Raw genomic sequence first — 13,370 nt, forward strand, 5'->3', positions numbered from 1 at the left:
TAGGCACACCCCTACAGAGCTCTTTGATTAAGGGTGTGTGGGGGGTGGGGGTGGAGGTATGTATGTCTATTCACATATCCTGAGGAAGAGAGATTTAGGATATGGATATCTGTCTGTCTGTATTGTCTTGTCTGCCTGTATCTATCCATCTTTTCATCTCGCTCTCTCTCTCTGTGCCGGTATTTGAATTCTAACTCTACCACTTCCAGCTACGTGACTTAGGGAAATTTCTTCACCTCTTTATGCCTCAGTCTCGTCATTTGTAAAACAGGATTTAAAAAGTACCCATGTCACAGGCTTTTCTGAGGATTAAATGAGTTAATAACCCATGAAGTCTGCCATGTTGTAATCACTCAATCAAATCTTTCTATTATTGTAATCGAAAGAGCAAAGATTTTTTTAAATAAGAATATCAAATGCTGGAAAGGACTAGGTGTGACAGGAATTTTCACTGCAGATGTCAACATCAAATGATGATTCAGTATTTCAGAGAATAATTTGGAAGTCTGTATCTAAAACCTTAAGAACCTGGACTTATCAATTCTACATATGGGTACATATCCTAAGATACAGTAGGCTGAATAGCGGACTCCCCAAAATGTCCACATCCTAAGCCCTGAACTCTGTGAATATATTACCTTACGTGGCAATGGGGACTTTGCAGATATGAGTTAATTAAGGATCTGGACATGTGGAGATTTTCCTGGATTATCCAACTGGGCCCAATGTCATCACAAGAGGGAGGAAGAAGGGTTAAGTCAGAGAAGAAAATGCAGTGGCAGAGGGAGCAGTCAGAGACAGAGATCTGAAGATGCTATGCTTCTGGCTTTGAAGATGGAGAAAGGGGCCACAAGACAAGGAATGCAGGTGGCCTCTAGAAGGTGGAAAAGACAAGGAAATAGATCCTCCCCTAGAGTCTTCAGGAGGAATACAGCCCTCCTGTCACCTTGATTTTAGAATTTATAACATTCAGAAGTGTAAAATGATAAATTTGTGTTGTTTTAAGCCACTAGGTTTATGGTAATTTGTTACAGCAACAACAGGAACCTAATACATAAGGCAATAAGTAGATGTGTGGAGAAAAGATTTATATACAGGATAAATAATGTTATTGTATTTATAATAGTGAAAAATTATAAACAATCTAAATGTCAAAAAATAGATGATTAGTTTGATCAAGTATGGCATTCCATAAAACAGAATACCACACAACTACTAAAAACCAAGTTTACAAATAATTTAATGACCAGGAGAAATATTTAAGGTATTTTTAGTGAAAAAAAAATCTATAATTTATTTTAATTTCCACGGACACATGTAGAATAAAGATTGAAAAGATATAATTTAAACCCTCAACAGTGTTTAGCATTGTGCATGTTTTTTTTTTCTTGTTAATTTTCTCCTCTACGTTGTGTAATATTAGTATTCCCAATAAACTATGATTTCTAGACGAAAAAGGGCATGGCTGTGTTGTTCAGTTATATCCCTATCACACAGCACAGTAACTGACACACAGAAACCATTCAATAGTTGCATGCTCGATGAATAAATATTTTTAATATTTCATTAATTTAAAATAAAAAGAGCACACACAATTAATGTCAATATAAGACAACCAGAATATAAATCTATCCTCCTTTTTCCCTATGAGAACATACAAAATTAGATGTTTGGCCATTTTCATTATCCAAAAAAACCAAACCCACTGCCGTCGAGTCGATTCCAACTCATAGCAAACTATATAGGACAGAGTAGAACTGCCCCATAGAGTTTCCAAGGAGCGCCTGGAGGATTTGAACTGCCAACCTCTTAGTTAGCAGCCATAGCACTTAACCACTATGCCACCAGGGTTTCCAAGTTATTAAAGATGCAGCTGAAATACCCAAAAGGTTTCCTACCGTATAATTAAGCTGTTATGCAAACATATTGAAAATAAACTATTTTAATATGTTTATTTAGAAATACTGATTTTTTTTTTCCACTCAAATTTCATGGAACAATTTTATCCTACTTTCTCACATGCATCTTTCAAATCAAGGTCTTTAACATCAATAGAGCCACTTTTTAAGTTCATCTGATACAGTTATCAAAAGCACACTAACTTCCCCTCAAAGTTATTGGAAATCTAACATTTTTTTGAGTTCATACATGATGATATCACTGGAAACTTTATGCTAACCACAAATATCCATTAGCTATTTGTAATCCCCACAAAATAACCACCTAATGTATTGCTTGTATTGCTAATTTTCAAAAGGCTTGTTTGCAATGATATCCAACACTAATAATTGTAAAGTCATCCCCCTAAAGATTCTTTCTAAACATTTAAATTTATCGCCAGTTCCTTCAAATGACCTCAGTAAGCACCCAAAAGTAACAGGCCTTCTGAAGAAGCAGAGTGTTTATTCTGGTACTTCATTATCATTAAAACTCAGGGCTTTTAGGATAAAATCTAAACACGGTAAAACTACATATGTAATATCTCTCATGGGATTTGTTAAATTTTTTTCAGGCTAATATGCTGTACCTAAGCAGTACTTGTGTTGCTTTGCTGTTTAAAATAAAGATCCTTCACGAGGATTAAAATATAAGGCCATACCATACCCTCTTTTTGACGCATAATTTTTTTGGTGAAAATGAATACCTTGTGTTGGAGAATATATGACAAATATGTCTATAAGGATATATGTATATACCTGAGTTTTGTTTTTATTTTTAAAAGTAGGATCACGAGCCCTTTGATTTTACAATCATGGAAGAAATGCTAAGCATGATCTCCTCACAGACACAAAGCCCTGGTTTTAAGAATACTGTCCTTGCCATATATGGAAATGTGAACCCACTGAGACAATTTAGGAAAATCGTAGTTCCCATCTTTTCCCTCAAATCATGGTCACCAACATTCAACAATTCAAAATTAATGGGAAGAAACCTCATTAGATGAAGAGCAAAGGAAAGACAGAAAAAAGATCAGGCTTAAGTCAAAATCAACTAAGAGCACCATTAAGTTTAAATATTCCAAGAATATAATTTTAACAATTTGACTCAGCAACAATAACCACAAAAATAGTTTGAGGATACAAAAATAACAGGCCTTCTGAGAAGCAGAGTATTTATTCTGGTACTTTACCATCATTAAAACTCAGGGTTTTTAGGATTAAATTTAAGCGTTGCAAAACTACACATTTAAAATCTCTCATTTGATCTGTTAAAGTTCAAAGTACTTCTAACTAGAATTGCTTAGCTACAAATCCTTTGAATTATGGATTCCTTTTGGGCCAAAGTTCACCTATAATTAAGACACACGCCAAAGCCTATGAACTTCATGTATGTGTTGAATGGCTCTGACATTCCTTTCTTACATTAAGCCTCATTCATTGAGTACTAAGAGGTTATTAGGTACACTATTGAGTTGGAACAAAAAAATCACTAATGGATGCCCAACTCCAAGCTGTACTGAAGGCACTGGCGAAAAACAAGGTGCCAGCAATTGATAGAATATTAATTGAGATGTTCTAATAAACAGATGCAGTACTGGAAGTGCTCACTTCTATATGCCAAGAAATTTGGAAGATAGCTACCTGGCCAATTGACTGGAGGAGACCCATGCTTGTGCCCATTCCAAAGAAAGGTGATCCAACCGAATGTGGAAACTATTGAACAATATCATTAATATCACATGCAAGTAAAATTTTGCTGAAGATCATTCAAAAATGGTTGCAGCAGTACATCGACACGGAACTGCCAGAAATTCAAGCTGGATTCAGAAGAGGACGTGGAACAAGAGATATCATTGCTGATGTCAGATGGATCTTGGCTAAAAGCAGAGAATACCTGAAAGATGTTTACCTGTGTTTTATTGACTACGTACAGGCATTTGATTTTGTGGATCATAACAAATTATGGACAACATTGCAAAGAATGAAAATTCCAGCACACTTAATTGTGACCACGCAGAACCTGTACACAGACCAAAAGGCAGAAAAAGGGGATACTGCATGGTTTAAATTAAGAAAGGTGTGTCAGGGTTGTATCTTTTCACCATACTCAATCTATATGCTTTAGCAAATAATTCAAGAAGGTGGACCAGGGCATCAGGGTTGATGGAGGCCTCATTAACAACCTGAAATATGCAGATGACAGAACTTTGCTTACTGAAAGTGAAGAGGACTTGAAGCACTTATTGATGAAGATCAAAGACTATAGCCTTCAGTATGGATTGCCAATCAACATAAAGAAAAAAAAATTATCACAACTGAACCAACAAGCAACATCATGATAAACAGAGAAAAGACTGAAGTTGTCAAGGATTTCATGTTACTTGAATCCACACTCAATGTCCATGGAAGCAGCAGTCAAGAAATCAAACAATGAGACTGGGGAGAATGACCCCCCGTACATTGTTTTAACTCAGTACTGAAGTCATTCCTGAGGTTTACCCTTCAGCCAAAGACTAGACAGCCCCATAAAACAAAACGAGACTTAATGGGCACACCAGCCCACATGCAAGGATGAAAAGACAGGAGGAGACAGGAAAGGTGGTAACGGGGAACCCAAGGTCGAGAAGGGGAGTGGTTGACACGTTACAAGGTTGGCAACCAATGTCACAAAACAATACGTGTATTGTTTAATGGGAATCTAATTTGCCATTTTAAGGACTAAGGTGCACCTAACCCAAGCCATGATATTTTCAATCGCCTCATATGCATGCTAAAGCTGGACAATGAATAAGGTACACCAAAGAAAAACTGATGCCTCTGAATTATGGTGTTAGAGAAAAATACTGAATATACCATTCGGTGTTTATAATAATTGGGCAAATACATTGTTATGAAATGTTTTTCCATGTAGATGTGATGTCACCTAAAGATATTTGGGGACATCAGTTCCAAAGAGCTGAAATTTGAACTGGTCAATTCTTTTTCTTTTATATTTGTTTCTAAAACTGTAAAATTTTCCTCTATATGCTTATTTTTCCATGGTTATCCTTACATGACTTGTTGCTAGATTTAAAGTGAAGCGAGGTAAAAACTGGTCTCATTTAAAAATATTTATCCTTTGGTTCTCTGGTATCTACAGAAGTTAGTGGATTGTCTCTTTGTCCAAAATTGAAATACAAACAGGAAATTGTTGTTGTTAGGTGCCACTGAGTTGGTTCCGTGTCATAGTGACCCTGTGTACAAAACAACGAAATACTGCCTGGTTCTGTGCCATCCTCACAATCTTTGCTGTGTTTGAGCCCATTGTTACAGCCACTGTGCCAATCCATCTTGTTAGGGGTCTCTACCTCTAGATACAATATGCTATCCCACTGTTGTAGTGTAATAAGAATGAAAAATTTCTATCAAGGTACTAATATGCCCTTTGGGTTTGAGGAAATCTATGATGTTATTAAAGAAATTAAATATACTTTTTATAACTATTAACAGTTACAAACCTTATCTAGAAATCAGTCAAAATTTAAGTTCAATATTATTTCCATTATGCTTCCTCTTACTATTATTTAAGACATAGATCCAAGTAAGTTAGTGGATTTAACCAGAAAAATGGCAACATATCATGGTTAGGAGCTCAGATAGACAGATCTAAGGTTAGAATCCTAGTTCTCGATAGCTTACTTAGAACAGGGCCTGACATGTAAAAGAAAAAAAAAAAAACTTTTTTTTTTTTTTTTTTAAAAAGTCCTTAACAAATGGTGCATTTAGCTGCCACTGTTTCTACCCTTCATTATTATTAAAAAAAAAAAAACCACATGGAAAAGAGCAATGCATTTTATTACAGAAGATTTAAGACTCTGGTACCTCAAAAAAATGTACATTAAAAGACAAACAAATGTGGGAGAAAAAATCTGCATCAAATATGATTAAGAGTCAATATCCTTAATATGTAGACCTCATACCAAAAGATGAGAAAGTAGGGAGGTGGGGAGGCAGCATGAATCAATGAGTCTGCCAGAGTCTGAAGAGGTCATATATGAACTATTATATTGTCTTAGCTTCCTAGTACTCTTATAACAGAAATACCACAAGTAGGTGGTTTTAAAGAGTGGAAATTTAATTCCTCACAATTTAGGAGCCTAGAAGCCCAAATTCAGGGCATTGGCTCAAGGGGAAGGCTCTTTTGGTTTGCTCTGGGCTAAATTCCTCGTCTTCCTTCTCTAGTGTTCTTCTTGGTGTTCCTTGGAGATCACGTGGCATCTACTGTTCACCACCTATGCTTGCTTCTGTGCCTAATCTGCATTTTGTGCTTCAAAAATGACTAGGTTTAAGATACGCCCTACACTGATAAATCTGGATAATAGTCATATTAACTGGTCTTCCTTGTAGGCGTATAAATATTATCCTATTACTAACAGCGCTGTACTTCAGGATAGATCTTCAAATGTTCTTTTTGATGATGAACGCAACACCATTCCCCTTCAAGTTGTCATTCCCAGCATAGTAGACCATATGATTGTCTGATTCAAAATGGCCAACACCAGTCCATTTCAGCTCACTAATGCCTAGGATATCGATGTTTATGCGTTCCATTTCATTTCTGACGATTTCCAATTTTCCTAGATTCATACTTCGTACATTCCAGGTTCTGATTATCAATGGATGTTTGCAGCTGTTTCTTCTCATTTTGAGTCATGCCACATCAGCAAATGAAGACCCCAAAAGCTTTACTCCATCCACATCATCAAGGTCGACTCTACTTTGAGGAGGCAGCTCTTCCCCAGTCATCTTTTGAGTGCCTTCCAACCTGGGGGGCTCATCTTCCAGCACTATATCAGACAATGTTCCACTGCTATTCATAAGGTTTTCACTGGCTAATGCTTTTCAGAAGTAGACTGCCGGGTCCTTCTTCCTAGTCTGTCTTAGTCTGGAAGCTCAGCTGAAACCTGCCCTCCATGGGTGACCCTGCTGGTATCTGAATACCAGTGGCATAGCTTCCAGCATCACAGCAACACACAAGCCCCCACAGTACGACAAACTGAGGTCCACAGGCATGTGCTGAGCAAATAATCTGAGAAGCTGGGCTATATGAAGAAGAACAGGGTATCAGGATTGGAGGAAGACTCATTAACAGCCTGCATTATGCAGATGACACAACCTTGCTTGCTGAAAATGAAAAGGACTTGAAGCACCTACTAATGAAGATCAAAGACCACAGCCTTCAGGATGGATTGCACCTCAACATAAAGAAAACAAAAATCCTCCCAACTGGACCAGTGCGCAACATCATGATAAATGGAGAAAAGATTGAAGTTGTCAAGGATTTCGTTTTACTTGGTTCCGCAATCAACAGCCACAGAAGCAGCAGTCAAGAAATCAAAAGACGCATTGCATTGGGCAAATCTGTTGCAAAGGACCTCTTTAAAGTGTTGAAGAGCAAAGATGTCACCTTGAAGACTAAGGTGCACCTGACACAAGCCATGGTATTTTCAATCACATCATATGCATGTGAAAGCTGGACAATGAATAAGGAAGACCGAAGAAGAGTTGATGCCTTTGAATTGCGGTGTTGGCAAAGAATATTGAACATACCATGGACTCCCAAAAAGATGAACAAATCTGTCTTAGAAGAAGTACAACCAGAATGCTCTTAGAAGCAAGGATGGCAAGACTGCATTTTACATACTTTGGACATGTTGTCAGGAGGGATCAGTCCCTGGAGAAGAACACCATGCTTGGCAGAGTACAGGGTCAGTGGAAAAGAGGAAGACCCTCAACGAGGTGGACTGACACAGCGGCTACAACAATGAGCTCAAGCATAACAACAATTGTAAGGACGGTGCAAGACTGGGCAGTGTTTCGTTCTGTTGTGCATAGGGCCGCTATAAGTCGGAATCGACTCCACGGCACCTAACAACAACAACTACACTGATAATCCCATTAACGTGACAAAGAAAACCCTAATCCCAAGTGAGGTTATATCCGCAGGTAAGAAGGTTAGGATTTACAACAAATATTTTGGGGGGACACAATTCTATCCATAAACCCATTGCCGTCAATTCGATTCTGACACGTTGCAACCCTATAGGACAAAGTAGAACTGCCCCATAGAGTTTCTAAGGAGCACCTGGTGGATTGGAACTGCCAACCTTTTGGTTAGCAGCTGTTGCTCTTAACCACTACAGCATCATGGTTTCTAATTCTATCTATAGCAGACATGAAAGATGAAAAGAAACCTGGGTAGGAAAATCTGGGGTTAGAGCAATCTAAGTGGAGACAACAGCAACTGCAAAGGCCAGAAAGTAGAAGGAACTTGGAGGATTTGGGGAACAGAAAGGAAGAAGACCACTGAGCCTGGAAAACAGAAACAGGGGGAGAGTGGCAGATGAGGCTGAAGAGGCAGGCAGAAGCCAGACCTCACAGGACTGGTAAGAAGACAGGACAGTGATTCTAACCTCAAAGGGAAGCCATTGAAGAAGGGAACTGACATGACCTGGTTTACTTTGCAAAAGATCATTCTGCTTGCTGTATGGAGAACGCAGGGAGTAGAAAGGTAGGATGGAAGCAAGAAGGGCAGTTGGCAGGCCACTCTAAGTTTAAGCAAGAGATGGTAGTAGCTTGCATTCACGACAGTAGTCGTGGTAATAGAAAAATGTGTGCAAATTCAGGCTGCATTGGCTAATGAAAATAGGAGAAAATATTTAAGTATTTTATTAACCCTCATAAAAGCAAATTATAACTATACAATTTCCTTTATCAAATTAGCAAAGGTTAAAAATGGATGATACACAATCCTGATGAATGTCTAGTTGAGGTAGGCACTCAAAACAACAATTTGAAATGCAATTTGTAATTATCTATCAAAAAATCAAAACCAAACCCCAATCTGTTGCCATCAAGTCGATTCTTACTCATAAGGACCCTATAGGACAGAGTAAAACTGCCACATGGGTTTCCAAGGCACAGCTTGGATTTGAACTGTAGATTTTTTTATTAGCAGCCTGAGCTCTTAACCACTGTACCACCAGGGCTCCATCTATCAAAAAGCCTTTAAAAATTCTCATAACTTTGACTTAGTAACCAACATATAAAGTAGGTCTTTTATTGCTGAATGAATTAATTCAACTTTTAGGAAACACTCCTAAGGGGAAGATCAGGATTTATGCTCATGCATATCTATCTTTGCAAAAAACTGAGACACAATCTAATTGTTTAGCATTTAGGAAACAGGTAAATCATAGCTTATGATAAAGTATTAAAAAACAAAAACAAAAAAAACAACTACCACTGAGTCGATTCTGACTCATAGTGACCCCATAGGGTTTTCCAAGGCTGTAAATCTTTATGGAAGCAGACTGACACATCTTTGTCAGTCTTGGAGCCCCTGGTGGTTTCGAACCACTGACCATTTGATTGGCAGTTCATTGCTTTACCCACTGATAAAGTATTAAGCAACCTTTAAAATCATGTTCAATAAGGGGCTCCAAGATATGGAAAAAAAGGTGATGTTCTACAACCTTACAAAATTAACTAGGAGAACAAAAAGTACTGGACTTTGTTGCTGTTTGTTTTTAATATGAAAAATGAACATAGAGAACCAGCAAATAATTGGTAAGTAGTAAAAATTTAATAATCATTAACCTATTCTAGAGTCAAAATTCAATATATAGGCTCAGAAAACTAATAGACTGAACCCAGTAAATGCTGCCTGTACCTTACAGTATTAGTCCTGTTACCCTTTGTACTAAAAAAGGAACTAGTGAAGTTTCAGAAATATTTTGTGGTTGTCTTAGTAACGTAAGAATAAACAAATAAACATGCACATTCAAAATCTATTGGTCACTTTATATCTCCAGTGCCTAGCATAGTTCTTGGCACAGAATAGGAGCTCAGAAGCTCAATAAATATTTTTCTATGATTTTCATCAAAAAGAACTTTTCAGTTCCAATTTAGCACCAAAGAAATTAAAAACCTCAAAATGGAAGAGGTAGATAAAAAGAAAAGTAAAAATAATAATCTATAGTATTTTGTTCTGTTGTTATTTGTGAGGATTTCAATAGAACAAAGTATTATAGGTTATAATACAACACACCACCACACATGAGGTTGCCATGAGCTGGAAGTGACTGAAGGAAACGGGTTTTTGCCACATGCTGCTGTGGATCGTACTGTGTCCCCAAAAAAATATGTTTTGTAAATCCTAACCCCTACTCCATTTGGGAATAGTGTTTTCTCTGTTACATTAATGAGACCATTCAGTGTAGGGTGTGTTTTAAGACAATTACTTCTGAGGCAAAAAAGATTAGGCATTGTTATGGATTCAACTGTGTGCCCCCCAAATTTTGTCAACTTGGTTAGGCCATGATTCCCAGAATTGTGTGATTATCTGCCATTTTGTCATCTGATTTGATTTCCCTATGTGTTGTAAATCTTACCTCTATGATGCTGATGAGATGGGATGAGGGGCAGTTATATTAATGAGGCAGGACTCCATCTACAAGATTAGGTTGTGTCTTAAGCCAATCTCTTTTGAGATATAAAAGAGAGAAGTGAGCACAGAGATGTGGGGACCAAGAAACAGGAGCCAGGAGAATACCACGTCCTTTGGACCTGGGGTCCCCGCGCTGAGAAGGTCCTCCACAGGGGAAGATTAATGACAAAGACCCATCCCCAGAGCAGACAGAGAAAGCCTTCCCCTGGAGCTGGCACCCTGAATTTGGACTTCTAGTCTACTAGGCTGTGCAAGAATAAACTTCTGTTTGTCAAAGCCATCTACTTACAGTATTTGTTACAGCAGCACTAGATGACTAAGGTACAGAGAAACAAGGAAGCACAAATGGGAAAAGACTGAAGTCATGTGGAGTTCACCAGGGGCCCTGGTGGTGCAATCGTTAAGCATTTGGCTGCTAAAATGTCCACCAGCCACTCCTTGAAAACTTTATGGGGCAGTTGTACTCTGCCCTATAGGATCGTTCAGAGTCAAAATGGACGCCACCACAATGGGTACTTTTTTTTTTTTTTTGGAGTTCACCAAGGAATTTAGGAAAAGAAGCTGAAAAAGACAAGGAGAGCCTTACCATAGCACAGAGAGCCTTTCCTTAAAAGCAGGTGCCCTATATTCCAACTTCTAGCCTCCTAAAATGTGAAAACAAATCTATCTTGGAAGAAGTACAGCCAGAATGCTTCTTAGAAGCAAAGATGCTGAGACTACATCTCACATACTTTGGACATGTTATCAGGCAGGATCAGTCCCTGGAGAAGGACATCATGCTTGGTAGTGCCTCGGTGAGAAAGGGGAAAACCCCCAATGAGATGGATTGACACAGTGGCTGCAACAATGGGCTCAAGCATAACAACGACTGTGAGGATGATGCAGGACCGGGTAGTGTTTTCTTTCTGTTGGGTGGCTATGAGTCCGAACCGACTCAAGGACACCTAACAACAACAACAAAGTGTGAAAAAATAAATTTCTATTCTTTAAAGCCACCTATTGGCATGGTGGTTAAGAACTGTGGCTGCTAACCAAAAGGTTGGCGGTTCACATCCACCAGCTGCTCCTTGGAAACTCTATGGGGCAGTTCTACTCTACTTTATAGGGTCGCTAAGAGTCGGAATGGACTCCACCACAGTGAGTTTGGTTTTTGGTTTATCTGTAGCACTTCCCTTATAGCAGCAGTAGATAACCAAGACACACGTTAATCTTTGTAATAATCTTTCTCTGCAATTACCACTTCTTATTTTTTAAAATTAGGAAACAGGTTCAGAAATGTTGAGGAACAAGGTCATTCTGCAACCAAGAGGCAGAATCAAATTTAAAAACTCAGTTCTTCTGGTGCCTGAACAGAAGGCACGGTGTTTATTTTCAAGAGTCAGAATTAACTAGGATTTTCCTCTATGCTTCCTCTTGAACTGTAGTTATTCCTCTGAAAATCCCTTACCCAGGCCCGCCCAACTGCCGCCCTCCCCTCCAGGGCCTCCTCGAGGGCAGGGGTCCACGTCTGCCAGCCTCTGGGTGACTGGGGGGCATCTAGAACTTGGGTTTGGAATTAGGAGGGGACTCGCCCCTCCCCTGACTATCCCGGTGCATTTTCGGTGGGCTTTACACCCTACACCCCGGAGGACCGGTTCTCACAAACTAACCCCCGGCCCTTCCAACCAGGCTCGGGACTCCGGGAGGGAGGTCGCCGCCGCCAAGCACTGGCGCGGACGCGGCCTCGGCCTGGTTTCCAGGACAACCGAGACCTCCCGCCCCCGCTCTGTCTCCGCCCCCAGCGACTCCCCGCTCCGCCCCACCCTGGCGCCCGAGGTCTGACGACCGCCGAGGAACCAAAAAACAAACGAACAAAAAAAACCCTAGAGGCGCCGTTGTCCCCTCCTACCTCTCAGAGCCTGGTGCATGCCGCCTATGCCGCTGTAGAGCTCCAGGACCCGCAGGGGCTCCATTCCCACGCTCCCGCCGCCGCCACCACCTCGGAGCTAGGCCTGCCGGTCCCTTTGCTCTTCCTCCCTCCCCGTTGCGCTGCTCTGTCCGCTTCTGGTTCCGCGGCTTTTCAGTTCCCGCATCTCCCGCAGTTCTCTGCTCTGATCATCACAGGGCAGTGCGGCCCTGGGCGCTGAGAGAGGTCAGGAGAGGGACAGAGAGCAGGAAACAGTCATTTTTCTGCCGCTTGGGCCTCTCAAATGAATAGCAGACACTCCATGGCCTGATTTATGCTCCATCTTTCTTCTTTAGTGTATTCGAGGGACCTTGGGTGGAAAAGAAATACGGAACTCAATAGAGGAGTGAAATCTGCCTTCCCCTCAAAGTGAGAGCACTGACTAGAATCCATAAAACTTAATTTTCAGGCATGTTCCTTTGCGTCCATTGGGAGCCGGAAGTGTTCACACGTTCCCTCCACTAGCCTTGAGCGCTTACCACGTGCGTGGTAATGTGCCTCGATGGAGTTACAGCGATAAATCAGACCAGCTTTTTACCTAGAGGTCACAGCTTCCAATACGGAAACAAGACGCAAGCAGCAGAGCCCTTAGACATGCTACCAGTAATTGTTAGTGGGGTTAATTATATTTAGGATTGAGAAATACGTTTTCAACTTAGGATATGCTGCTATTATATTGTGGAACTATTTATGGGCCTCAAAGCTCTAAGACCTTGATTCTCCAAAATGGTCCCAGTGACCCAATTGTTAGCGGCCAGATTATAAACTAAGATAAGGTGGCCGTGAGGAGGAGAGGAGGTGTTCTCATTGTAAAGAGTGTCCTTGTATTGTTCCCATTATTGCCACAAAAATTCCCATTACTTTTGTTAGGAGGAATTTGGGGATACCACTTGTAATAGCAAGTTAATTCGTAAAAACTGTATGTCTGCTAAAGTAATACTGTTAACAAAAATATAACTACGGAACTGTATCAAAGTTTAGAGAATTGACTAATCCA

General features: G+C 39.9%; 1 protein-coding gene across 4 annotated transcripts in view; it reads right to left on the reverse strand.

Annotated features, from left to right (window-relative positions):
* TRDMT1 (tRNA aspartic acid methyltransferase 1) overlaps positions 1-12,706 on the reverse strand; it is a 71,073-nt gene extending 58,367 nt beyond the window's left edge. For 3 of the 4 annotated variants that reach the window (XM_064284894.1, XM_064284893.1, XM_064284891.1), the window contains exon 1: positions 12,317-12,705. In XM_064284894.1, coding sequence (XP_064140964.1) covers positions 12,317-12,380 — 64 coding nt within the window. In that variant the 5' untranslated portion in view covers positions 12,381-12,705. Of the gene's footprint in view, positions 1-12,316 lie in introns of all 4 variants that reach the window. The other variant, XM_064284896.1, reaches the window with a different exon arrangement.
* Positions 12,707-13,370: the final 664 nt, after the last annotated feature.

This window comes from Loxodonta africana, chromosome 4, assembly GCF_030014295.1.
Source record: "Loxodonta africana isolate mLoxAfr1 chromosome 4, mLoxAfr1.hap2, whole genome shotgun sequence".
NCBI classification, from domain to species: Eukaryota; Metazoa; Chordata; class Mammalia; order Proboscidea; family Elephantidae; genus Loxodonta; species Loxodonta africana.